The sequence below is a fragment of the Dinoponera quadriceps genome, unplaced genomic scaffold, assembly GCF_001313825.1.
Source record: "Dinoponera quadriceps isolate SergipeBrazil2010 unplaced genomic scaffold, ASM131382v1 scaffold4009, whole genome shotgun sequence".
In the NCBI taxonomy this organism is placed as follows: Eukaryota; Metazoa; Arthropoda; class Insecta; order Hymenoptera; family Formicidae; genus Dinoponera; species Dinoponera quadriceps.
In genome coordinates, this window is record NW_014557992.1 from 514548 (window position 1) to 541601 (window position 27054).

The 27054-nt window shown below is 48.7% G+C and overlaps 3 protein-coding genes across 5 annotated transcripts in view; 2 read left to right on the forward strand and 1 right to left on the reverse strand.

Moving 5' to 3' along the window:
• The first annotated feature begins 808 nt into the window (after window positions 1–808).
• LOC106749580 (tropomyosin-2-like) lies at window positions 809–4447 on the forward strand. 3 transcript variants are annotated; one of them, XR_001374869.1, is made up of 8 exons: window positions 809–904; window positions 2084–2384; window positions 2757–2890; window positions 3081–3269; window positions 3344–3419; window positions 3501–3633; window positions 3911–4212; window positions 4358–4391. XR_001374869.1 is itself a non-coding variant. In XM_014629207.1 (7 exons), the coding sequence occupies exons 2-7, from the start codon at window positions 2145–2147 to the stop codon at window positions 4420–4422; spliced, it is 837 nt and encodes a 278-aa protein (XP_014484693.1). In that variant the 5' UTR covers window positions 809–904; window positions 2084–2144; the 3' UTR covers window positions 4423–4447. The 3 variants fall into 3 exon arrangements, 2 of the variants coding, with proteins under 2 accessions (XP_014484693.1, XP_014484692.1); XM_014629207.1 differs by lacking the exon at window positions 3911–4212 and having other exon boundaries at window positions 4358–4447; XM_014629206.1 differs by having other exon boundaries at window positions 3911–4437.
• Window positions 4448–5608: 1161 nt separating this feature from the next.
• Window positions 5609–7844, forward strand: LOC106749583 (tropomyosin-2-like). The gene is made up of 6 exons (XM_014629211.1): window positions 5609–5848; window positions 6189–6322; window positions 6582–6770; window positions 7375–7450; window positions 7533–7665; window positions 7762–7844. Exons 1-6 carry the CDS (start codon window positions 5609–5611, stop codon window positions 7842–7844), a joined length of 855 nt encoding a protein of 284 aa, XP_014484697.1.
• A 3466-nt stretch (window positions 7845–11310) lies between these two features.
• The window catches only part of LOC106749600 (Down syndrome cell adhesion molecule-like protein Dscam2), a 100241-nt gene continuing 84497 nt past the window's right edge, over window positions 11311–27054 (reverse strand). Inside the window, exons 11-30 of the mRNA XM_014629248.1 lie at window positions 25177–25476; window positions 21593–21712; window positions 21191–21364; window positions 20866–21016; window positions 19477–19625; window positions 19148–19279; window positions 18508–18808; window positions 18117–18295; window positions 17731–17900; window positions 17512–17650; window positions 17292–17409; window positions 16648–17099; window positions 16113–16294; window positions 15078–15471; window positions 14434–14577; window positions 14010–14195; window positions 13473–13684; window positions 13100–13253; window positions 12914–13016; window positions 11311–12152 (exon numbers count right to left, since the gene is read on the reverse strand). Coding sequence (XP_014484734.1) covers window positions 11903–12152; window positions 12914–13016; window positions 13100–13253; window positions 13473–13684; window positions 14010–14195; window positions 14434–14577; window positions 15078–15471; window positions 16113–16294; window positions 16648–17099; window positions 17292–17409; window positions 17512–17650; window positions 17731–17900; window positions 18117–18295; window positions 18508–18808; window positions 19148–19279; window positions 19477–19625; window positions 20866–21016; window positions 21191–21364; window positions 21593–21712; window positions 25177–25476 — 4010 coding nt within the window. The 3' untranslated portion in view covers window positions 11311–11902. The remainder of the gene's footprint in view (window positions 12153–12913; window positions 13017–13099; window positions 13254–13472; window positions 13685–14009; window positions 14196–14433; window positions 14578–15077; window positions 15472–16112; window positions 16295–16647; window positions 17100–17291; window positions 17410–17511; window positions 17651–17730; window positions 17901–18116; window positions 18296–18507; window positions 18809–19147; window positions 19280–19476; window positions 19626–20865; window positions 21017–21190; window positions 21365–21592; window positions 21713–25176; window positions 25477–27054) is intronic.

Here is a 27054-nt window from a genome sequence, read left to right on the forward strand (position 1 = left end):
CAGTCTTTCCAACAAATTTATGTTAAACGCATTCGAGAAAGATTGAGGAATCTTTTTAACAAGGAGACCAAACTGCCGAGCCATGTTCATAGTGTGTGGTTTAACCAAGGAACGGTATAAAATTTTTCAAGTCCGAATATATATTTTCCAAATCACTACAACAATAATAATTTGGTGTACACCAAGGCAGATATTGAGTGTATATGTTTGTCGAATGATAAGTCAGAGCAAAACGCTGTCCCAAAGTCACGAATAGAGTTCAAAGCTAAAAATGGAGACTTCGCAAGGATACAACTGTGATGAAAAATTCTCTTCTTCTGAGACGTGTAACATGATAATTATCGAGATCGACACTAATTGATATTTTAATTGCTTTAAAATGTCAGGCTCTTTAAGGCCCGAGCTTTTCGAGCTCGCGTCAATACTACCTTGTCGGAAGCTCGCGCGTCTGACGTCAATCCGCTCGCTCGACGGGTAGTTAGCCAGAGGGAAGACTCGATGTGCCGATTCTCACGGTGATCGACATTTCAGAGGCTCGTCGGCGATCGGCCCTGTCGACGCAGGGCTGGCCAGGCTGTTTACAACAACGAGGAGGAGTCGGTTACGTGGTCGTCGGGAAACAGGAACGGGATTCTTCTCGAAGGAGGGGGCCGAGAATAGCACGGGGACGGGCGGATATCGCGTTTCGTAGGCAGCCCACGGCGATAGCGGGCCCGGAGGGTGAATCCGGGCCGGCGGCCAAAGTCCCTAAGCAATTATAGAATTAGATTGGACGATCGGGGAGTCCGAGAGAGGAGGTGGCGGCTCGGCACCGGCGGTGACCGGTTTCGTTTTATTTTAGCTGAGCTGTCGAAGGCATCCGGTTGTGGCATTCTCCCCGCGGATCATCGCCGCGATCATCGCAGTAAGTGTTTGTCCCCCTTTAGTAGGAATTTCGCTCCTCGTCCGGCAGCAGCGCGAGATTAATCGCGAGGAAAGTGGAAGACAAGCGCGTCCGGCTCGTCGGGCGTCCTCGCAACGTCGACGGGGGTGTGCGCGCGCGAGGTCAACGGGGCTGACGATAAGGTATCGGGCGCTGATGAATGACCGGGGTCTGACCTCGGCGGTGAACGTAGTGCCGTAGTTTCTCGCACCATCGGTTGCGCCACTCGGCGTCCTCCTTCTCTCCTCTCGTTGCGCCCGAGAAGTACGTGCTCTCCAAATTCCTCGGGGCGGAATCTCACTGAAAACGAGCGAAAAGCGGGCCGGTATTTTCATTCGAGGCGTCAACGAAAATACTCGAAGTCGCAGGAGTGAGCGTTTCGCTCGAGCTTCGAGCGAATTTCGACGATACACGCGGGGTGTTGCAAAATTCTCGCACGCGGAGATCCTTCGTACCAGAAGAAGTTACCTCGTCCCCGAGCGAAAATATCGAGGAAGATCATTATTTATAGTGACTTTTCTATTCCCAATATAACACGTGTTTGAAGTTAAGCCCTTAGATTAAAATTCTGTTCAAGCAAGTTACTCGAAATTGAGACCGAAGAAAATAGTTGTACTACTTATTTCTTCCCTCGAAGCTTACTTAGCGACAAACTCCATTCTTTCAATTGTTTGTTTCTCCGGTACTATTATTCGAACGCAATTTTTGACACAGGAAAAGTTACTTCTCTTGGCATAAAAAATCTTACTGTATACTCCCGCATGAGAGAATCTTGGGACACCCTGTATATGAATAAATGTTTCGATCGATTAGAATGAATACGCTCCTGTGACGGTGAGATACATGCATCGAATTCACTCTTCAATTTCGAGGGAGATCATTCACTGGACGATCCAGAACGGGGGATTCACTTTGTATGAGCGAAAAGTCACGTGGATTCGAGTGACTCGATGGCAACTCTAATTTCCGGGTGAAATTTCACTGGAAGAAATTTCGAGAATAGGACGATCATTTTAAAGTAACGTTCTTCGCAGACCCAGATTAATTCGTCATTAATTAATTAAGCACGTCGAGTTTGATCTGCGAGCTCACGGTGATCGTCGGGGGTGCGCTTTCTGCCTTTTGACCTCTCATTGTTTCTGAATCCATCGTGTCTTGCAGCTTGCCGGGACCGATCAAGAGAGACACTCGATAAAGGAAGAGTGCGAAGCCGCGCGTCACGATGGAGGCGATCAAGAAGAAAATCGCGGCGCTGAAGCTGGAGATGGACGCCGCGAACGAGAAGGTCGAAGTCAACGAGACGAAAGCGAAGCAGGAGAACGTGAGAGCCGACAGGCTCGACGACGACCGCGGCGACCTGCAGAAGCGGTTGGCCCAGTTGGAGCGCGATTCCACTATCTTCAAGGCAAATCTGGAACAATCCACCGCCGATCTGGAGCAATGTGAGAAATCCTGGTCCAGAGTGCGTATCGATGACTCCCCGTTATTGATATGGCGATAAGCCGATCGGGCTGTTAACAATAACATCTTAATCTTCGGTGTCAATTGCCTCGTGGTGTTAATTATATCAACGGATTAATATAATCCGTTAAATAGGAGAGCTAAATTTTACCCTCGTTCTTTGGAGGACTTCTGAGAAGGAACGGGTCCAAAAATCGATCAAATCATTCGAACTGCTCGGGAAAAGAACTCGGAAATTCAAACTGGGCCCTATGAGCCCGGATACCACGAGCCGAGGCTCGAAATTACTAACCATCGTTACATCGAGCTCCGTTAGATTTTCCGCAAGGCAACGAAATCGAACTATATTCTTTCCTACGTGACACATCAACAGGCGGAGCAAGACCGGACCGTTCTGACGAAGAGGGTGCAGGAGATCGAGGCGAGTCTACACAAGAAAGAAGAACTGCGCCTCTCCGCGCAACAGAAGCTGGCACGCGCGACCGAACTGGCGGACGATGCGCAAAGGTTCACGATTCAGTTCACTTTCATATCGCGAGAATTCATTTTCGCGAACAATATTCACGCGAATGTTGCGATGAGCAAGGCGGAAAGGTCAAAGAGCCGTCGCAACTCGCAACTCGCGAGATTAAGAGTGACTTTCACCAAGGACCGATTAAGCTGATCGATTTAAAATTGCTTTCTTTCACGTCGGCAGAATGTGTAATGTCCTGGCGGACAGGAGTCGCCTGGACGAGGAGCGCATGGAGAAGCTCATGTCGGAGTTGAAGGACGCGAGACTGATCGCCGAGGACGCCGACTCCAAGTCCGACGAGATCTCCAGGAAGCTGCAGTTCGTCGAGGAGGAGCTGGAGGCCGCGGAGGAGCGGGTGAAGACCAGCGAGGCGTACGTATATCCGGTTCGCATTCGTGATTCGCGTAAACAAGCCGTCTCGCTGAGAAAGATGTGTCTCTTCGCAGTAAAATCGTGGAGCGCGAGGACGAGCTCTTCATCGTGCAGAACATCGTCAAGTCTCTCGAAGTGTCCGAGGAGAAGGTAATCGCGAAATATGATAACTTCATTACATCGCTATATCTGTTTCACCGCACGGTCACATAGCGGTCGATTTGATTTCAGGCGAATCAACGAGTGGAAGATTTCAAGGTGCAGCTGAAATCCCAGAAGAAGAAGTTGAAAGAGGCGGAGAAGCGCGCGATCACCGCTGAGAGGACGGTGAAGGAGTTGCTGAAGGAGGTGGACACGAAGGAAGGTGAGAGAAAGACGCATCCATTTTTACTTCCGCTGCACATTTTATCGCGTGTCTGCAGCAAACCGTGACATATCGCGCTAAGAAGGCGCGGAAAGGCCGAAGATGGCAGCAATGAGTGCTGTTGCCGGGCCAAATCCGAGATGTAGCTAGACGATGTTATTTCGTCTGTCTTATCCTTTTTCATCCTCTTTAGATTTTCATTCGAAATTCGTTCCCCGAGGAGACACGAGGGGAACGATTTTCCGTGCGATACAATTGACCGTGAATCCGCTTTCAGACGAGCTCAGAGAAGAGAAGGAGAAGTACAAGGCGGTCTGCGACGACATGGACGCGACGTATGCCGAGATGACAGGATATTAGAGTCCCAGGATACGGATTCCTCGGGCTGACTCCTCGCCGCTCTCCTCCTCGCTTCTCTCCGCTTATTCGCTATCCGTATCCATGCGCGCTCAGGCTGCTCGGCTGTGCCACCACCATTCGTTCGCCGCGAGGTGCCATAAGCGGCAGTAGAAATAACTCGCTTCGTGCGGACCGCGCAATAACGCGACTGACGGACAAGGCACGCGATGTGCATCCCCGGTTCGCTTGCTATAACCGCCTCGCTTCGTTTAACACCTTGCCAAGAGCGGCGGACCAGTATGGCACAACTGGTTCACGGTCGCTCGTGGTAGCACTCCTTGTCGATCGAGCACTGACGATTTCGTCCGTTTCTCTTTTCTTTCAGAGACGTCGGAGGGACGACGCGAACCTCGCCCCGACATCGCGCGATCTTTTTATCGTTCTATGTGAATTCTGTATTTTCAATAAACGACACCACACGAATTCTCACTCCCCCCCCCTGTGAGTCTTTATTTGGCGATTCCCTGTCGCGCTGCCGATAGGCCGGCCGTGAAAATGTTCACAGAGACAAGTAACAAGTAATAAAAATAATGAGAAAAGTTGGTACAGTCGAGCTTTTGTGTTTCAATCGGGAGTGTTTTTTACATCTTACCCGACGTCTTTAGTGCTAAAGAGATATTCGGGATTTCTGTGTTAAATTTAATTAAATATCGCTTCAAACAAGGTATAATGTATATTCTTAGATCATTCATATTTATACCTGGCCATCTGCGGTGATCGTTGACTTTCTTGAGTTCGACCGATCGCGTATTCAAGGATTTTTATCGTCCCTTATTTAAAAACATTTGTAATTGGATAACTCGGATTAACGTCAATCACATCGTTTATAGTTTTACTAATCTTAATAAGGAAGAATGGACAATAGAAAAACGGACTCAGGGATGTTATTATTATTTGATTTGGTTATAAATTACATTAGGTTATTTTACGAAACGAAGATATTTTAAGACACGCCGACAGTCTTCAGTAGGACCTGCGCATCGAGCGAATGTTCGATGTATGTGCGATCGGCAATTACTGGCGTCACAATAAAGCGCATCGGCGTTTCAAGAAGTCCGAGAATCCTTTTGAGTCTAACTAAAGCGACACTCGGCTTGGTTCTTTTGCATTTCGCCGAGCCTATAAAGCATTGTTCTCATCGGTCACCGAGTACAGTAACCCGCGAGCGTTGCATTTGATACTCCGCCCGCCTCTATTCAATAATTGCAAATTTTCATTGTGAATCTAAGCTTGAGGGAATTCTCACTCTTCCTTTTTCTCGTTCACAGCGAGGAAAGAAATTTCCATGTGAAAGTGCTTCACGTGCATCGACTCGAGCGGAACATTCTCGACCGGGCATTTGCGTTCGATAAAAAAAAAAACTAAAAGCAGGAATAAAATTACTAAATTATTATTGAAGAAACTGCGGCTGAAAACTTTTCAATTTTTACGATTCAATTGCCGACATTATTTGGTCCGACGTAAAGAACGCACGCCAGGAGAAGCTGGGGGCAGCTGACATCCTGTTGAAAGCTCCATCGAACCGATCTAGTCGGTAGGAAGATAATATTTCCGATCGGCTTCCGACCAAGCGATCATGAACGCCATCAAGAAGCGGCTGCAGACGCTAAAGCTCGAGAAGGATCTCGCGATGGACAGGGCCGATCTTTGCGATCAGCAGGTGAAGGAGGCGAATCGCCGTGAGGAGAAGCTGAGGGACGAAGTGCGCGATTTGGCGAAAAAACTGGTACAAATGGAACACGATCTGGAAGTGAGCAAGGCCCAGCTGATCAAATCGAACAGGAGCCTTGAGACGAAGGAAAGAGTCTACATCGTGGTCAGTAAACTGGAAAAATGCACTCCTGGCGCCCTCGAATTAATCATCCGTATCTTTCTCTCTATCTTGCGCTGATTACATCAGGGGTACACAATGTAGTCAAGTGTTTCAAGATGGAACACGTTCAAAAGTAGATAAAATTTTCACTTTCTAAATAATGATTCACCAATTCAATTTTTTAATAAATCTTTAACAATAAGTTGAATATTTCACCTACATGTAGCGCACTAAGAAAACGCTGTTTATATGACACACAGCTCAAAACTAGAAACTGCGACAAGTGTAAGTCTCGCAGATGTAGACTTGATTACTTATCGGCAGCCCTAATATGTAATTGCAGACGCAGTCGGAACTGGCGGTGCTGAACCGAAAAATGCAGCAGTCCATGCAGAACCTGGAGAAGTCCGAGGAGCGACGTTTGTCGGCCCAAGCGAAGCTCGCGCAGGCCATGGAAACCGCGGAAGACGCGAAGCGGTAATGACCGTTCGCTTATTACGACAGACTCCGCTGAAACGTTCATCTCAAATTTAACAGGAAGGCTTCTCGCGTCCGATTATTATTACACGCGCTCTTATCTCATTACGCAGCCACTGCAGAAAATATTACAGCGGCGCCAGCGCCACGAAAATTTTCGAGTTACCGAGAGATTACGTTTTCGCTGACGCGCGCGACATCGTCGCCGTGAGGAAAGTTACGAGTGTCGTAAACGTAAAGCGAGATTCTTTTTACTCAGCATCTGCAAAGTCCTGAAGAACAGGAGCAAGCAGGACGAGGAGCGGATGGACCAATTGACGGCGCAGTTGAAAGAAGCGAGGCTCATCGCCGAGGACGCTGACACCAAGTCGGATGAGATATCGAGAAAATTGGCGTTCGTCGAGGACGAGCTCGAGGCGGCGGAAGAAAGGGTTAAATCGAGCGAGGCGTACGTATCGCGTGCGATTCTCGAAATAGAGCGGCTGCGTTCTTTTCCGCTGAATCCTGCCCCGTCTATTCTCAGTTTGTGTCGGGGACACTTCACAGTGTATACCACTTTTCAAAGGTCCTACCACGGTGCAAAAGTTTTCTCCTATAGCGCCGGACGCCTCGTAGTGGTCTCTTAATAATTGAATATCCGGGAATTTTAATAATTATTCATCGTCGTACTTCTTCTACCACGCGTTGAGAGTTATAATAAATATCTTTTAATATTTCATACGTTTGTATCGCGATAGATACGTTAAAACGACTTGAGACCAACATATAATTTCCTTTTTTACTTTTATTTCTATTTCTATTTCGTCTGATATTTTATTTTACGTTTATTTTCACTATTCTACATATTTATTTTTTCTTTACTTATCTGTCGCCCCGCGACAGGGTATATGTTGAATATATACCCAATCAAATTGACGTCGATTCGATGAGTCATTTCTCGTTGAGTATCTTCTTACTGTTCATTTAATGTATTTAAACTTAATACTCGTATTCAGCAAAGATATTAATAATAATAATAATAATATAATTAACGCACACGGTCGTCGTTTCAGGAAAATTGTCGAACGGGAAGACGAGCTATTTATCGTTGGGAACATCTTAAAGTCTTTGGAGGTATCAGAGGAAAAGGTAAAATAATGTTTTCGTGAATTTTATAATATTCTTTCCGCACCTCCATGATTAGGTTACTAAAGTAATCAGACTATCGCAGGCTAATCAGAGGGTGGAGGAGTTCAAAACGCAACTGAAGGAACTGAAGGTGAAACTGAAAGCCGCCGAGAAACGTGCCGTATTCGCCGAGAAAACTGTCAAAGTATTCGCCAAGGAATTGGACAAGAGAGAAGGTGAGAATCGTCCTTCCATGTGCGTTTCCGCGCGGCTCCTCATTCTTCCAAGTCCAAACGAATCGAATCATTGATCCGTTATTCCTGACGTTTCAGATTACCTATTGAAGGAGAAGGAGAAGTACAAGTATATCTGCGACGACCTAGACTCCACGTTTTCGGAACTTACGGGTTACTGAGCGGAGCTTCGCGCCTCGAATCATCACTCACTTGCACGGGACACGCGCGAACGCGAATTTCGTCGAACGTCTTCAAGGGTCGTTTATTGAATCCAGCCAGTTTTACCTTACACGATATCAATTTATTTAATCGATTCTACGATCGACACAATGCTTCGAAACTCCGTACCACAGATTTAATACAGTTTAAATTTAATCGCACAATTCGTTTAATCGTACAACACCCCTCCCCGTTCGCGGAGGAACGGGGAGGAAACTCGCGAGCAGCGGCTCGGTTATCGCTCGCGGTGCGATCTTCAGCGCGATCTCGACTGGACCGTTTTGCGCCGCTTGGGCTTTTCTCTTTTTTCCTCCTCCTCCTCTTCTTCTTTTACAACGACGTTAATCGCAGTTACAATAACAATTGTCCGTTTGATTTGCTCACTCACCGCCATCGACGCGACAATCGAAGCGCGACGTTCTCGAAGCGCTGCGCGGATTATCCGCGGAAGGGGGGGAGGGGTGACGAGAGGATGCACCGAGTTATGTCATTGCATCATCCTTCGAGGACCGTGTTTAATGATTCGCGGTTGTAACGTAAAAATCCGATATGTAAAAAGGATCAAAAAGTTACGGTCGTATACTCTCGACGGGGAATGACGATTGACGGTGCCCCGAGTAAAATGATCGGACAAACGGCATCGTTCAATCCGGATTGCTCTCGTAAAGAATCGCGTGGGTATGCGTGTATGTATGTGTGTATGTGTGTGTGTAAAAAATTCGTTGATCGGTCGTCCGAGAGAACGTTGGTGCGTACCGTTGGAAAATTTTGTCCATTGTCCGCTCATCGATTACTATTACCGGCAACAAAGAGCAACTGGTCCCGCAGGGAAAGGTCACGACGAGAGACTGACAGAACTCGGTCGGTCCGTGACGCAAGAGAAAACGACGAAGGAAAAGTATAATAGAAAACTCCGTGCGTGTGCTCGACGAGGAGCGTCCGGCAAACGCACCGTGACGAATCGCACTTCGCGCGTCTCCGCCCCCGCCGAATGGGGGGAGGCTGGTCGCTCTATCAAATTAATCGAACACTACGAGTTGATTTGATTGACGTGCTTCCCTTATATACATTAACGTATGCGTCGTACATCCGCTGTATGCACGCGCCTTGATGCCCGTGTACTCAAATATATGTAGATTCACGTACGTATACCTACGGCCTCGTCTTCGTGGTGTCGCGCACACGGCTCGCCCCGACTCTCTCTCTCTCTCTCTCTCTCTCTCTCATCGTCGTAGTCGTCGTTGTCCACGTCGTCGACGTCGTTGTCGTTGTCGTCGCTCCGTGACAATTTCGCGCTTGACGTTATTGCTCGACTAACGAATTCCCTCTCGCTGAGATCGCGAGCTACCGCGTGTGGCACGGAGGGCGGTGCATTGAATTCGACACGGTCTCATTCGCGCTCAAACAAATCGGGAAAGTGGAAGTACTCGTGCGCCATCACAGGTCCGAATATATAAAACATCGTACAGTGTACTTAACTATTTAGAGTGGCGCGCTCGTCGGGTGAGAAAGGGGTGTCGAACGGTGCGCGCCCGAAAACTCACCTCGAGCTTGGTAAAGGTTACAAAAATGATCCTTTCTTCTTCGTCTTTCTTCTTTTTCTTTTCGCCTCTCTCCCGTTTCTCGGTTCGGGAATACGATAAAGCGATCTCGAATGTATAACGTCCCCTTCGTACGGCAGTAAGTAGTCGCAAATATCCCGCGGTTATGGCAGTGTCGTGGAAGTTATCGGAAGCTCGCGGCGCGGCAGGATACGCGCGTTCGATTAATTCTATCGGCACGATTTCACGGTACTTTCGATTTCAGTCTGAGGTGTGTCTGAGTCTCGCTGGCGCGTACAATAATTTGTCGCATTATACGCGGTACGAAGATTGGCCGCGTCGGTTTCTCACGAAGTGTCGAAGTGCGCGACATTAGAAGAGAGATTGAAGAAGAGAGTGACAGGGAGTGAGAGAAGGAGAAAGAGAGGAAGAAAGGACCGGGTCGGTCGGTTCGGGTTCTCCTCGGAAATGTACAGAACTCGCGCTCGGCCCTCCTTCTCGATCGTCTCGCTCCGCGCACGGGAAACGCTCTACATAGAAGTCTTAGGATTATAATAACGGACTTAAAGTAATCAACGGTGCTATTCGTACGTATATATAAACTTTACAACGCAACAGAGCCCAACCATCAACGAGACGAAGTCCGCTTTCTTTCCGCCTTCCGATCCGTTCCCGCGTCATTATCTCGTCCCGGTCCTAATAGCGCGCGTGCACAATTCGAACACAGACGAGTATGGTATTAACAGGGTGGCCGAAGCTTTCCCTGCTGCCTCTTTATATTTACGGGACACTCTTGGGAAGGTGATGGAATGGGTATTAAAAATTCTTCCTTCTTCCCGCGAGAGAGAAAGAGAGCGATCAGGAAATTAACGCGACGCGGCCGAAGCAACGATCGATACCTCTTCGAGCGAACGATTCCGCGGGACAGATTCTTGCGAGAGTTAAGAACGCAATTCTGCCGATTACTAATGTCACTTGGAATCCTCCTCGAAGCTCCCGAACAGATTTATGCGAAATCAGAATTGTACAGATCGAAGTAACGTTGGCGTGGAAAGTTACGATAAACGGGTGACACGCAGACTTGAAGGTAATCAACGCATCAGGGAACGTTTAAGAACGAACGCGATCGCAAAGAGGATCTCTCTCGGGGAAACGACAGCTCGCAGCGTCGCGCGGATGCCACCTGTTTAAAATTCGTCATACGCGAAGGACTCTCCCGTGCTCTGTTCGTACGATTAAGTCTTTGGTCTCGAATGGATCGCCCGCCGGCGAACGACTCGCAGCAGGTCTGAGCAAATTGTCGTTTTGGCACGCATTCGCACGCGCGATTCGACGATCATCCACGCACTCGCTCGGGACTCACATTCACTCGCACTCACGCACTCCACGCACGTGTTGTATTTTACGTCGCGACGCTCATCGCGCAGCAAGGAAGAGGAGACAGACGCCGCACGCTTTTAGAGATACTTTCGACTAGCTCTCTCGACGATCGATCGACGAGGTGACGCGCTCGCATCGAGGACAACGCGCTCGCAGCGATGCGAGAGACGTGAATTACAAACGAAGGCCAGGCTTCCGTCTACGAATCCTACACGGGAAAAACAATTCCGTCGGTGCAACGGAATTTTCCGTTTCCAGGGGACCGGAGGAAAGATTCCCGCTGGAGGTTGGGAGCCCAGTCAATTGCTCTCGCTTGTCCCGAGCGAGTTTCAACGCAGCCGCACAGAAAAGGAATAGTCTTAAATTGACGATAGATATTCTCATATATTAGCAAAAATATTATCATATTCTTGGAGAATATGTAATTTTGAATGGAGTGAAAGTAATATTTGCATCAATACAAAAATTCAATCAAATCAGGCGCCAAAAATCTTCTAAGAAGATCATCATATTTTTGCTTATATATGAGAATATTTATTTTTGATTCAAGACTGATCTTTTTCTCTGCGAATGTTCTTAGACGAATGCTCTCAGACGCGATAACAGAGATATATATCATTTCTCGCCACCGAGTCATCATCTGGTCCCCATTCAGTTGCGGAAACTGAGATTTGTTTTTCCGTGTGAGAGCCGAAGAGTTCTCGCAAGGTGATAACCTGATGTGACCCAAGCGGTCGGTTCTGCCTCTATCGGCTCAACGTTGTCCTTACATTGTTAGCGCGTCCACCTCCGTTGTCTCGATCCTCCCCTTGATCTTATCTACTCACGTCTCTCCCTATCGATCGTCGTGAACGAGTAGAACGCAAAATTTACCTATCGCCGACAGAGACGCGGCCGTGGCAGTCGAGTGGCCCTACGTGGCCACGAGGGAATCCTCTCGACGAGACACGAAGGGTAAGATCAATTTTACCTAATCTTTGGCCCGCGGGGTTGCGAGGGGGAGAACAGGGGGATGAGAGCTATATACCGTGGGAGAACGATATCGCGTGGACAGGAGAGCCAGGGTGATGGGAATGGGGGTGGATGGGTGGGACAGATTAAACGGCGATAGAATAATCCGAGGAGGGATTATTCTGGGTACTCGGTCGCGACCACAGGGAGCTCCTCAGGCCCAGCTTCAGCTTCTTCAGGGAGTCGATGTCGCACTCGGCCTCGCTGAGCTCTGGCCGATCGCCGTTCCCAGGCGTGGGCACCACAGTTCCCTGATTGCCGCCGACGAACGCGGTCTCCGCGACCGAGATCGGCGGCAGTAGCGTGCGTAGGGAGCTCCTGCTGGGAACATGCCATCTTACGAGACAGCCAAAAGAAACGAGACTTACTAGGCGGCAATTGCGAGAGCGTCTTATAACTGATTTTGAAAGGATGCTTCGGGCTTTGTTGTGTAAAGGTGCGAACCGTAATTTCGCGATTTCGCTTCCCTAGACTTATTCTGTGACTTTTAAGCCCGTGGCACGCAGAAACATAAGCAGCAGGATGTAAGCAATAAGCAAATCGACCAATCACAATCGATTATTCTTAGATCGTAAGGAGAATAGTCGACTGTGATTAGTCTATTTATTTATTTATTTATTTATTTATTTACTTATTTACTTATTTATTAAATAGGGAAGATTTCCTTTTTTACAATAGATAAAAACGCGTTCTTGGTATATACATATATGTAATTTGCTCACTGCTTACGTTCTTGTGTGTGCTATTACAGCTTTACGACCATGCCGTTACCGTTATATTGCCATAAGGTATAATATATGGTATTATAATATATGCCAAGTAGAAAAGCTGTGCATAGCGATAACGTAACGATAACGACACTGTCGTTAAAAGTTATGGAACAGGCCTACAGATGCACTTCGAGACGAAACGAGATCATCACGAAACTTCGATAAGCTCGAGACCGCTCGGGGATATCTTTGTCGGGCAATGTTTTCATCGATGCCGCGTGAAAAACGATGCCGCGAGGTGAAGGGAAATCGTAACGGGGAGAGAAACGTGCGATACGAGACGGTGCGGTGTGAGATCTGTGCTCTTGCGGCGCTGTCAGACATTACCTGGACCGCCCCCTTCGCGGCAGCGACTTCTGCTCCGACATGGGAGAAATGTCCGAGGAGGTGCTCGACGTGCCGTGATAGATAAAATCTGAGACTGCGCGAACTGTAAAAAGGAAGGAAACGATTCGTACGTTCGTCTCGTGAGGCGAGCGAGTTTCGTTTACAGACAGAGATCGGGAGACGCACTATGTTTTAATTTGCCAGCGTCCAGTTGATTCGACGACTCCGTGCGGGAGCTGATCAGTTGGTCCGGGTCAGACTCGCTCTCGTCGCTCTCGACATCGCCCGGGGTTTGCTGCTTTCTCTGCTGTCTCCTTCTCGACGAGACGCTCTTCATGCTCTGCGCACATCATATTTCTACCGTAATTCACATTGCGATAACATTCCGGTCTGCCGTCATTACCATATTAAATCCTGGACCTTCCCTTTCTGTTTTCTAATTGAGGATCTTTCGACTGAGAATTATTTGCCAAAAAAATGCACGTAACGAAAATCCTATGCAATTCGCGACATTCCAAGGGCGAACGATAATAATGATTTGGGAACGCTCGGCAAATACCGTCGCCGCCGGTGGAGGGCTCGCGCATCCTTCGGTCATGGCGTGTTCGTGATACATGAAGCTGTGCAGAAGAGTGTTGTTCGGATGCAGACCGGCCGCCGACGCCTCCGCCGCGCCTCCCAGTCCTCCCAATGCGCCCAATCCTGCCAGGCTTCCCCCGCCACCCTCCGAAAGCTGGAACGTAGCGTACGGCGAAATGTCCTCCGCTGTCTCTGTAACCCACCAGAGGCATTGCCTACCTTTCAAATCGCGTCGGGCTAGCTCTCTCAGTCGTCCATCCATTCGCGAATACATTCATGAAAATTCGCTTGGATCTCGCATGCAAGATCGAAATAGTTAGTTCGTTGAAATGAAGGAGAGAAAAAAAAATTAAACAAATATAATTTGCTACTTCCAGAGGGATACAACAGGATATCGCTTCAAGTATCTCCCTTCGAAACTCCCTTCTCTTGGGAGACCTCCTTTCACTCCCGAGCGACGGTGCCAGAGGCAGCCGGCTCTTACCTGCGCGTGATTATACCAAATTGGGTACCAAACCTGGTGGTTGTCCGTATCGTAACAAAGGTTCACCTGGAATCTTGTCGGGCCCGCCGCCCGTATTGGCCGTCTGTTGCAGGGCCACCTTGTGTATCGTGGCGTAGTAACGCTCCCGCTGCGTCTCGGCGTTCTGTTGGTTCTCCTGCGACTCCTTCATCGGCCGTTGTACTCGATCCCCCAAGTATCCTGGCAAAGGTGGAGGCTTCCAGTTTCTCAATTTTCGTCAGAAAATATATTACAGGAGTATGTCGGGGAGATTCGGCAAAAACGCACTCTCCGGATCGCAGAGTATCGGATAAATAATTAAGTCGGATTATCATTTCGATAATTAATCGATGAAAATGAAAGATAACGAAGAAAATTCAAGGCAAAGGGTGTTTTGAGAAAAAATCTGGGAAGTACACATTCGTCAAGTCGGACTCACTGTTCCTCCAACGAAAGGCGACGATCACCGCCGCGGCGACCAACGCGACGGTGGCCACGATCAACGGCAGGATCACTTTCACGTCCGAGTAAAACGGCATAACCGACGTTATGCCGCGCTTCGACAGTCCTGGGGGCGGCAGTTCTGTAAAGTTACAGGAACACAGTGCTTTTGGAAATGGGCCTTTGAGCGCGATAGTTTCGTCGGAGTTCACGCACACTTTCCACCGCGTTTGCCGCGTTGCACAAAGGAGGAGAAAAACAAAAACGGTAAGATAATAAATCAATAAATTAGGCTTTCGGATCGGAAATCGAAAAGTACGAATAAGCAGGTCTACACTAGAAGGAGGATTTGATAACAATTATCAAGAATTGGTAAATATGTTTCAGCCGAATGTTTGATTACTGTAACCAAATCATTCAGTTCCATGTACGATATACACAGTGTAATACCATATACTGTACGTACAGTAGAGTACAGTATATAGATTTGGTTGTAGTAATCAAACATTTGGTTGAAACACATTCATCAAACATTAGTAATTGTTATTAAATCATTCTTTCATTGTGAGAGCCGAGGGTTGGAATTAGAGGAAATGGTGAGAATTGTTAACATCAATTTGATTTACTCTCTCTCAGACTTACCACCCTCTTTCGTCAACGTCACGAACGTGAATTCCGCGTGATTGCTACCGGCCACGTTGTGAGCCTCGACTTTGAGCTGATAGACCGAGCTGGGTGTCAAATTCGTCACAACGAATCGCCGTTGCATTTTGGCGCTGTTCGACACCAGAGTCCAATGAAACTCGTTCGCCGGCCTGTATTGAATGACGAAGTATTTGATGGGGCACCCGTTATCGGGCCACACGTGCAGTCGCAGCACTAATGTGGTGGAATTCGGGCTGAGGAAGGCAGCCGCGGGCGGAATTCCTGGGGCTTGGCCCTGAGTCCGAACGGAGAGCACCGGCGACGACGGACTGCTGCCGATCTTATTGTGCGACGTCAGGTACAACTGATACGTGTTGCCGCACAGAAGGCCCTGTTCGGAAGTCAAAGTTACAAATTTATGCCGTTCTCGATTAATTCACTTCTTAAACTTAGATCGAGAGTTTCGTTCGCGTTAACATATACATACACCCGGATTATTCATTATTTATTTTTTTATATAAATCATGTCGATTTTGTTGTTGCTAAATTGGTCGTAAGGTCGCTGCGAAAACGTTGGCGAAAAATTGTAGACGACAGCAATAATTCGACTGGTAAAAAATTGCCTTCTTTTCAGCACAATAAAGTCAAATTTGACAATAAGATCGAACTGAATTTTTCGATCGACTCGATATATTTATTACATCTCGCATTATATCTACACGGTGGAAAATTTCATGTTAAAAACGGTCCACTGAAATTTTGCGTTACTTTAATTGGAAATATATTAAAAAGTACACAAAGATATCGTTAAATCGGTACATTCATCTTGTCGACATAAATGTAACATTATATTTGTGTACTTTCTAACACGCTCCTCTCTCACGTTAAAGTAACACAAAATTTCAGTGGGCCGTTTGTAACACACAATTTTTCACTATACGTTCTTCTTACGGGAGTAATTTTCTCCCGTAAGAATTGGCACTTCTTAATCTGGCGGCTGACATCGCGAATTCATCTCGAGCGGGAGTTTACCTTGAGCTCGTGGCTGGTAGCGTGGCGAGATAACTGTAACTCATCGAGGGTGCCGTGAGTAGTTCGATAATACAACGTGTAGCCCGTCAGCGGCGCACCGCCGTTATGCTCGGATTTCCAGTGCAATAACACGCTACTCGACGTCGAGCTGGTTACGTACAACACCGGCGCGCTAGGCGGCACTGCAACATTCGGTGTTATTTTACACTGTACCTAATATCCCGCCAGTAATTAATCGTTACTCGCTACAACGAAATTTATATTTGCCGCGATCTGTTATTATGAAAATCCATTTAGCGGGATATCGGCATACTGTGATCACGTAACAGCAGTAACAGCATCATAATGGCATCGAACAATTAGACGGGGATATTATTATTACGGCGACATGTCAATTAATGTCGCAGTTGTTCAGCGAGACCTCTGTTTGTCCCGTCGAATCAAGAGAGCGCCCCGGAATAATGACGGAAAATGAGAGGAAAGCGACGGACAGACGGTTGGCGAAAAAACCGAGAGAAGAGAAGAAATGAATTACCTTGCACCGTCAGGGTGTAGTGTAGCTTGTCGCTGCCCTGCGAGTTCTCCACCTGGCAGGTGTAATTCCCGCTGTCTTGCGACTGCAGGTTCGACAGCACGAGTTCCCCGGTTTGCAGGATCTGCACGTTCCTGGTCGAATCCGTGCGTATCGGCTCGGTGGTGCCTTTGTACCATTCTCTCGTCGGATCGCCGACCGCGTTGCACGCCAGCGTCGCCGAGCCCCGCCACGGGCGCACCACGTGTCCGCCGAAGGACGTGATCCTCGCCGGCACTCGATTCGTCGGCACCTGCGCAGCTACTTTCGAACTCTGGCCCTCGCCCACCCGAGTGCTGCCGGTCACCCAGAACTGGTACTCCACGTGTTGCTGCAGGTCGGTCGCCTCGAAATACGTGCTCGTCGCCGGCAATGATTTCTTACCGTGATTCAGCTCCTCCCGACCGTCCATGACTCTGTGGGGATTTCCGGTTATCCTTCGCGAACGCGCGGGGATTTCGTTATGTACACGGGATAAGTGTGACTTGAGTTAAGTTCCGAGAATAAGTGCATCGTTATCGCTGCGATTGGCGCGCAAAACTGTGAGAGAAGATGAGAGGGTGGAGGAGGAAGGGGATGATTGCAATTTTAATTTATATTTTTCATACCTCGTGTAAAGGTTGTATTTCACGATGACCCCGTTCGGTTCGAGCGGCGGCAGCCACGAGATGAAGAGAGCCTGCGGCGAGCTCACGACGACTTTAATATCGGCCGGACTTCCCGGCACTGAAACAAACAGCGGGAGGGGAGGGGGGAACACTTATTGAAGTTCGAATCGAGAGAAGGGGAGAGAGAGAGATCGCGCTCTGAGATATTCAAGTGTATCACCGTCTTCCTCCGTTTGGCAGTAAATCGTCGCGGAGGGCACACCGTCTCCGACTCTGGTGTAAGCCAGCACCTGAATGGTGTAATTAGTGTACCGCCTGAGCCCGGTTAAAACGGTCGTCAGAGCACTTGTCTTGCGTACCTAGCGACGAGATTAATTCATCGATTCGGATTAGGAGATTACGCGCGAAGTGAACGATCGAATCGCGGCGAAGTAATCACCTCCATCTCGTCCACTCCCCGCCACGCGTCTGCCAAGATCGGCTCATAATTCAGTTTGTAGCCCTGAACGATGCCGTTGCTGTGCGTGTTGGGCGGCGGCTGCCAGGACACTTGCAGGGACTGAGAGGTGAGCGCCGCGCACCTCACGTCGTCCGGCGGCACGCTGGGCACTGCAACCGGATCGTTTGGAAACTCGCTCGTTGCTCGTCTCTCACTCGGATCGAACGAGATAACGAGGAAGATAAAAGAAAGAAAAAAAAAGAAACTAAGAAGCGCTTGGAAAATGTATCGATCAAACGAGGATTTCGAACGACTCGATATCTATTTATCGTATAATCGTTATTTTAATTATTATATCGCAATATATAATTTTAATACGCAATTACCGTCTTCCAAGGTCTGTGTGAGTAATGGCTCGCACAGAGGTCCTGGCCCGACTTGATTGTACGCTTGAACGACCAAGGTGTACCTGGTGTAAGGCCTGAGACCTGTTAGTCGAAGCTCGCCGCCGCCCTCCTCTCCGTCGCCCGACACGGAGCTAAAGTTGTACGACGGATTATTCAGGCTGCAACGGAACAGAACCGATGGGTCAGAAATAGATAGATAGATAAATAGATAAATTTATTACGCACTCCGGGCAGCTTTCTCTCAAAAGGTAATAGAGAAAGAGAGAGCACACTGTATTCGTCATTTCCATCAACGTCGAAATTGGATATGATCTAATGATAATTCAACGGGCTGATCCCATTTCCGCATCGACAACGGTATCCGTGTTACCTCGTTTCTCTGTAGCCGACGTTGAAGCCCTGTATGTCACCGTGACGGAGTTCCGGCAACGGCGGTGACCAAGTGACGAGGATCTCGGACGAGGAGAGCGCCCTGGCTGCGAGATTCATCGGCGGACCAGCCGGTCTCTGCGGTTCGGTCCTGACGACGAGCTCCGCCGAGGGGACTGACCGACCAGCCGGTCCTTCCGCTATCACGCGTATAGTATACCTCGTCGCGGGTTTCAGGTCGTCAATTAACGCCGCGTACGGCAAGGGCGGCCCCGTAAATTCTTGCTGCTGCCACATCCCACCTGGCGGCAGTTTCGATTCGACGAACAATCGTGAAGCAGTTGCAAAAATCACCGGGGGGTTTTCGCTCGGGCGCAAATTTAGATTGCGAATACGCGGAAATCAACTTTTGAGCGAGCCGATCGTCCGGCAAGATTGGAAGGCAATTTTTACAAAATGGACCTAATGTGAAAATTATCGGAAAATACAGAGAAATGTGTATCATCGAGGGACTGAATAAATTAGTTATCGATTTCGCCCGCGGAGCGACCGATTGTGAAACACCGTTCTATTTGAAATCCGCTTGATTTCGACGACCCTCCCGTTCACGTAGCACCCGTGTCTACTGTTCGCCAACTTACCTTCGCCCTCTTTGTATTGGAGGATATATTTGGTGACCTCGCTGGTGTCCTGTGCCTTATGCTGCCACTTAACGTTAATGCTTCGACTCGCCACCATGGCAGTTTCTAGGGCATTCGGCGGTTGTGGCGGCTCTAAAACGTGCGGAATCCGATATTAATGCACTCGCGCGTCGATCTATAGATATGTACTATACATACATACATACATACATACATACATACATATATATATGTGCTATATCTCTATATAGAGCGCAAGTATCGCATTTGGAATTCAATTATTCTATACCGGGGCAAAACGGGCGGGAATTGACCTACAAACCCCGTACCTTGCACGAGGAGTTGCACCAGCTGCTGATCGCGGCCGTAAACGTTGCTCGCTTGGCAGAAGTAAGCGCCGTTGTCAGCGGCCTCAGCCGATGAGATTTGCAATTGCGCGATCACACCGTCCGGCGTCACCTCCTGCTTCACTGTGACGCTTTGTCGCGGATTTACGAGAATCCATTAGAAACTTTATGAATAGTGTAAAAAGTATGAAATATTCATGTACGCGCCATCACATCGTTTGTGGAATGCTAATTCCCTTCCCCCCCCGTCGGGCGGTGAAACCCTTCCCTTTGAACGGTATATAGACGCTGAGAGAAATCCCACCAAAATTATAGTCATTTTCGGCCTCATCTATATCTTCATCTGATCTTAGCTCAAAAATTTTAATGGTGATATACATGTAAGGAGTCTCTAATTGAAATTGATAGCTGACGATTAAACGAAAAAAATTATGAGATGGAAAAATCTTAACTCTTAGTTTGCCAGGCGATGATGTAACACTAATTCGTGATGTTTTTACGATTTTTCGGGAATAATATACCCTCAATTTTGATTTGCTCTTTTATTTTTAAATGTTAATGGTGGGATATATAATAGCGGCTAGGTTATGACCTATATTTTGAACTTTGATCGATAAAAGTGCCTTGATAAATGTGGCTTCTCAGCTATTCAGGTGGTTTCAAGTGGGTTCAAGACTAAAAATCTTCCAAGAATATTATAATATTCTTGCTTATACATGAGAACATCTATCATTGGTTTAAGACTATTTTTCTGTGTAGAACGCAAAAACCGATTTTACATCTTACATTTTAATGAATAACCAGGCAGTAACGAGCTAATAACGAGCTGGAAAATTTAATTTAGCCTGTACTAGCTACTAGCTTTTGCCTCAAACCGACTAGATACATTTCTATTCGGAATGTTGTTAATTCTATCACTTGTTCACAGTTACCAACAATTTTCTTCTCACTGTATATATCCCGATATTTTTTCCCCCATTAGCCAAATTGCCAATCCGCGATACATCCCGCTCTTTGACTTCGCTCTCGAGTGGATCCACTTGGCGCGAATTCGCGCGCAGTTGTATGTCTGTCGGTTTACCCTCCGTTACAAGCCCGGTCGTGTGCATTATTAACACTTTGACCGTCACACATCTCATTTGTCAAATTCCGGCCGATATGATCGATTCCGTTTCAGCGCCGCTTCGCAATAAACGCGTCGGCCCGCCGCGAGCGGCATGACAATTTAACGAAAATCGCGTTGCGACGCGTCGCGGCGCGGAGATTTTGCGTGCGTTTTAATTAATTCATCGCGTATCGATTGTCGGCGTGGCGTCCTGCCGCGCGCCCTCCTCCGCCCCGATGATTCCGTCGCGGTTAATCTCGACTTACCGGTAATTCGTCGAGGGATTCAGCTCGGTTTTGCCGCCTTTCAGCCAGGTGACGGTAACCGGCTTATCGCCGTGCACCTCGCAGTGTAACGTCGCCGTGTCCCCCTTCTTTACGGTTACAAGCCGCGACGGCGCCGCGAAATACGGAGACGCTGTAAAATCCGCCGGTGCGGCGGCACACACACGTACATACACACATTGTCAAGAGCCCGGCAAGATAGGGGATCTAACGTTAAAGCGTCTCAAGCGTGAAACGCACGCCGGTTCTCTCTCTCGTGTCTCTGACGTTTCCGCGTTATCGCGGGAATAATTTGTCGCATACTCACAATTGACTTTTAATTGCACGACCTTGCCCAGGCCGCTTCCTATGCCGTTGCTCGCATGGCACAGGTAGAAACCCTCCCTGTCCTCCTTCACGTGTTGCAGCAGCAGCGTGCCGTTGCTGAGGATTTTCGTGTACGTCCTCTCGCGCAACTCCTCGTAATCACCGGCTTTGCTTCCTGTTGGAAATCGCACCGATCACAATCCCCACACACGTGCACGTACAACGCGTCTCGCTATTTCTTCTCGCGGTCTTCGCGAGGAGAAACAGGATCGCCGGGGAAAGATCCCGCGGCGGAATTCGCTCGTTTTCGCGACCCGGAGATCCCGAGGTAACGGGAGTTATCTCTCTCGGACGCGGAAAAATCTCGACGTTTTCGCACACGCTCGGCGATCGCGTCTCTCACCGGTGGCCTTTTTCCACACTATCGTTGGCGTCGGGACGCCCTGCGCCTGGCAGTGCAGCGCGACGTGGCGGTTCCTCTCGACGCTCACGTCGGTCGGCTCGACGATCCACCTGGGCGGCACTGCAAGTCAGAGAAATCCGTTTTACACGGCCCCGCTGTTCCTCGCCCTACGTCAACTTATGTCTTGTTTTTTACTGGTCGTTAGCGATTTAGAGACAGGTACGTATTTATCCTTTCATTTTTTCTTTGCGTGAAAGACAGAGAGAGTCGAGAAAAAAGGCGCGGCGCAAACAAAAGGGACTGGTCGCTGGTGGACCGAGTCCCTGTGCTTCGACGCGCAACGCGACTCTACACGTGTCAAAGAGATCGAATCTCAAACGAACCGATAAAAACCAGGCGTGAGAAGAGAGAGAGAGAGAGAAAGAGAAAAAGAGTGGTATACGGAGAGAGATGTACGGTACTCGCGCGCGTCACAACGGAAGCTACGTTGTTCGTTCGCACGTCCGTTCGTTCGTCCGTGCGGTCGGTCGTTCGTTCGTTCGTCCGTTCGTTTGTTCGTAGGTTCGATTTTCTTTCGGAAACTGCGCCGGAACACAGCTCTCTTCGCTCTTCGTACGACCTGCGAACTCAGTCCGCGAGATCCCGCGGTATCCCGCGTCACATTATCGGCTACGCGAGCGACGATGAAGAAACTGATAAAGATACGAGAAGACAGAGTGAATGAAGGTAAGTCATGTGGGCGAGGCAGAGTGGAGAATCAGGGTGGCGTGAATCGATGCGAGGCGTATTTCGCGGGTGTCAAATTGATATAAAGTCTCGTGACATTCGCACGCACGCAGGCAGCAGCAGACAATTCACCTCTATTTACACCGTAACAAGGTAACAGGGAAGGTGACAGGGGCGGGGAGGATTCGATCATCTATTATCTGCAACGTTAACTCTCCTAGGAGCTACCACAAGGACAACGAACGAAGGCGTTTCTATGATATAGCGCGTGATGACAATAGTACGTATATATATAGCTCTCACAACTCGTCAAAGGTACAAAAAAAAATTATAGAGTGAGAGACAGAGAATGAGACAGAGATAGAGAGATAGAGAGAGAGAGAGAGAGAGAGAGAGAAAGAAGAAGAAGACGGATGCTAGATCTCGATCTCGTCGTTGTCTTCCGATAAATTTCCCGGCGCGAGATTTCGTTGCGTCGCGCATCGATTTTGTCGTCCAAGTCTCGTAAAGGGGGTTGTGGTTTCTGTTTTACGATCAGGTGTATATTGTATTTGGCAGGTTCTACTTCTTACTGTGGTGAAAAAAACGCTGCACAAGCGAGATACTGTGAGTGGGAAGTATTCCAACGTTTTACAAGACGGCAAAATATCGGCCACGCATCGATCGCGTGCGACAATATATATATAATATATATATAGATAAGATAGAGATAGATACAGACGTATATGTATATAGTATATGTGATATGTGAGTATACGGATATATATACTCGAGCCAAACACGGTGGCGGTGTGAGAGAAACAAGTGGAACTCTCGGAAAGAGGTACGCAAGTGTGTAGGCAGGATGTGTCTGGGTGCGGACCTCGTGAGGGAGGCGAATAATAATAATAATAATGATAATAATAATAACAATATATATGTATATATATATAAGTACCCGCGTCTAACGACTAGTTCGATAAAGTACGAATTTAATTAATAATATACGTACTACTAGCCTACATTACCGCTCGTCTCAACGAGACGGAGGACGCGCGCACGGGCTTTCAACGCTCGAGTTCAATACCGAAGCTCCGGAGCGCGACCGAAAACTCGGGGGGCTTTATCGGCGACCCCGGCGAACTTAAGGCCTTTTTATTGCGCTCGCCGGACCGTTACTTCTTCCACTTTTGCGCGAGAGGAGAGCTTGCCCCGGCGCGTTGCGCGAACGTCCGGCGTCCTCGTCCCGTTGCGACGAAAGAAATTTAAAAAAGAGGAAGAGAAAGACGGACGGACAGACAGACAGACAGACAGACAGACGGACAGACAGACAGACCGACAGATAGAGAGCAAGAGTGAGAAAGAAAGACGGAAACGCAGAGAGACAGAGAAAGAAAGAGTGTGTGTGTGTGTGAAAGAGAGAGAGAGAGAGAGAGAGAGAGGGAGAGAGATAGAGATGGTGAGAAAGCATGCAGAAGTGAATAAAGGTTGCCTTCCAACGAGCCCAAAGGAAGAGCCAGCGCAAAGGTCGGTGAAGATTTGGTCGTGAGCGTAGTGGCACGTGCTCGCACTCGGGTGATCAAGATACTTCTCGGTATATACATATATATGTATAATTAAATATATAATTCGATAAACACACGCACACACAGAGATAAATATATGTATATATATATATATATATTATTTACATGTAAAAAATATGCAGGCAGAGTGATCTACGGCTACGTAAAAGAGATGTAACCATGCCGATTAAAGAAGAACCGATGCTCACATACACACGCACGCACGCAGGCCAGAAGAGAGTACGATTTATGTTTCTTTTAACTTCTTTCATTCTTTTTTTTTTTTGGTTAATTTTTGGATATACTGATCGTTCTCATTTACTGTAGCTGCAGTTGCTGATGTTGCTGTTGTAGTTGTTGAAACGAGTAAAAAATAAGGAAAGGTGCAAACTGTTACCTTTATTATTCGGTCAAGTCAAGCAAACCTCGGGGGTCCACGAGATACCGACGCATTCCCAGAGAGCCAAAGCAACGCAAATGTAATACACACTGTGTCTGGGTAAGAAGGAGTCTCGATTGGATCACGGGGGGAAGGTATTCGATTCGGTCGGAGGAGCCGGGAGGGAGAAGGACAGACGAGGCGTGAAAGGACGGACGAGGTCGGGAGCAGTGATGATCGTGATCTCGCCCGGGGGTGAACGTGATCACGCCCGAACGAATTTCGACGGCGCGTCGTCTTTAAGCCCGGGGTATGCTTCCACGTGGACCGCGTCTCTCTAAACGTCACATCCTGGCGAGAACACGGCTACGATGAACTATGGTGAAGCGGGAACCGAGTCAATAAGCGCGGTGATATGTCGATGGCCCGGTGGATGATGAAATGGCAAGTGACGAGAGGGAGAGCGGGCGACAGGGAGCCACGGGACAGATCTCCAGAGGGTGACGTTTGAGCCCGACAAATTTCCGAAACTTCGTTACGGAATATCGATGTTACGCTGAAAACTCGTCTGGACTATCTTCCGCGGTAATACAACCGGCGCGGCAATAAATTCACGGAAAAACTCTTCCATTCTTCCCTCGTACCACGCGCCCACGTACAAGCGCGTCCGACATCTGTTGTCGGTGCGACAATTCGTGTAACTCACGAACAGCGAAACTCCGAGCTCGACGAGAATGACCGACGTACTGGCAAAAGCGCGGCGGCTTCTTCGGGGAGACTACGGACACACGGAGCCGAGACTTGAATCCGTTCTTTTCTTTAACCGTAGGTCGGGGTGGAACGATATATATATATGTATATATATATATATATCGAGAGGTGGCGAAGTGATCGTTAGGAACGATAGGATCAGGGGTCGGCGATCATCTAGTTACCTTTTACCTGTAGCTTGGCCGTGTACCTGACCTCGGCGGCGGGGTTCGCGGCGACGCAGGTATAGTCGCCGGAGTGCTCGGCCGCGAGGTTCGTTATACTGAGGAGGCTCGAGTAGGGATCCAGTTGGGAGACGTTTGCGACGGAGGCGAGATTCGGCGGCAAGGGAAAGGGACTTTGGCCGTCTTTCAGCCAGGATATGGTTAGGGGTGGGTCTCCCGCCGCGACCCCGCACACCGTCCGCGTCCGCATCCCCTCGGATAGTCCCTCTTGGAACGTAAATGGCTCAATAATAGGGGGTACTGGAAAAGGTCAAGAGAGAAGAGAGAACCATACGTGAGAGCAAGAAAAAGATGGCACCAAAAAACGCAAGAACCTTGTATACCAGGTATATGTGTTCTTTTTCATATATATATGCATAAATATATATATATACAGTTTCTCCGTGGAGGTATATATATATGTGTGTATATATATATATTTTTTTTTCTTGTTTCTTTTCGTTTTCGTTTTCGTTCCGCTTCCGCATCATATAGACAGTAGTACGTCCATGTATATATGTATAGATATATATATAGAATATAATATGTATATATATGTAGAATATGTACAATAGAGGCAGTATAGTAACGTAGCAATGTAGAGGAGAGAGAGGGTGGCCCCGCCGCGGACCTGCTCCTGACGCCCTCACACCTTGTACACATAGTTTGGCATCGCACACTTGCGCGCAGCATCCGATCCTTTCCAACGCAAGAACGAGCGTTCGTTCATCTTTCCGAAGCTACCGCGTCGTTCCCTCCGAGATATCCGATCACGCGTATCTTATACCTCCCTTGAGAGAGGAAGGGAGGCATCCGATATTCATCGCATATTGAGCGAAATTGGAGCGAGCGTGGGCGGAGACGCGAAAGAAATCGTCGGACAACCGGACGCGGGAGGGAACGCGCGGCGTCGCTCTCGAGAAGCCGTAGTAGCGCGGCTTCCCTTCGAGGACGTGTGGGAGAGGTAGAGGCGGGTATCGTGCATAAGGAGGAGTCACGCTAAGCGTGAGCAATCTTTAATTACAAGTCGCCAAGTCTCTACGTTCCTTGGCGACGAAAGGTCGACGGGGTCTCGTCCGAGGACCGCGCGGTGTACCGCGATATGTCGCATCGCCGTCGTTCACGTGGCTCGATTCCTCGCTAATTAACTGTTTTCCGACTGCTCGGTCGAGTCCTGATGACGACTATTCGCGGAGCGTTTCGATATTCCCGCGAATTCCCGGCCTCTCGAAGCCGTTGACGGCTCCCTTCGCGACTTCGCGCGGCCCATCGCCGAGACCGACCGTCGTGTTTCGCACGCACGCAACGGACACACACACGCACGCACAAACTCGGGCGGTCAGGCGGTCGTCGGGCAAAATTGAAGGGGGCCTAGAGGAGGATTACCATGAACCACAAGCCGCTGCGTGTGCGATACCTCTGCGGCCACGTTACGGGCCACGCACGAGTAGTTGCCGTTGTGATCTGGAGATAAACTTTCAATCATCAGTATGCTATTGTACTGATCCATATTGGTGACAGTGACGCGCTCCGACGGCCCCATCGAGCGTCCGTCCTTGAGCCACGTGATGGACAGCGGCAAATCGCCCCTGGTCACCGAGCACGTCAGGGTGGTGCGCTCGCCGAGGTGCAGGTCGCGATCTGCCGTGAACGGGCTAATTTTGGGGGGAACTGGAATAATAACAACGAGACAGCTCGTGAGCGCGTGGGTCATACATAGGACACGGTGGTGGTCGGTAACATGGCGTGTCTCGGCCTCCTCCCGCGCGCGCCATCCTAGAAATTATTTTACCGCCCGTAACCTCCCTCCCACCCCTCCCGCACCACCCTCCCCGAGCC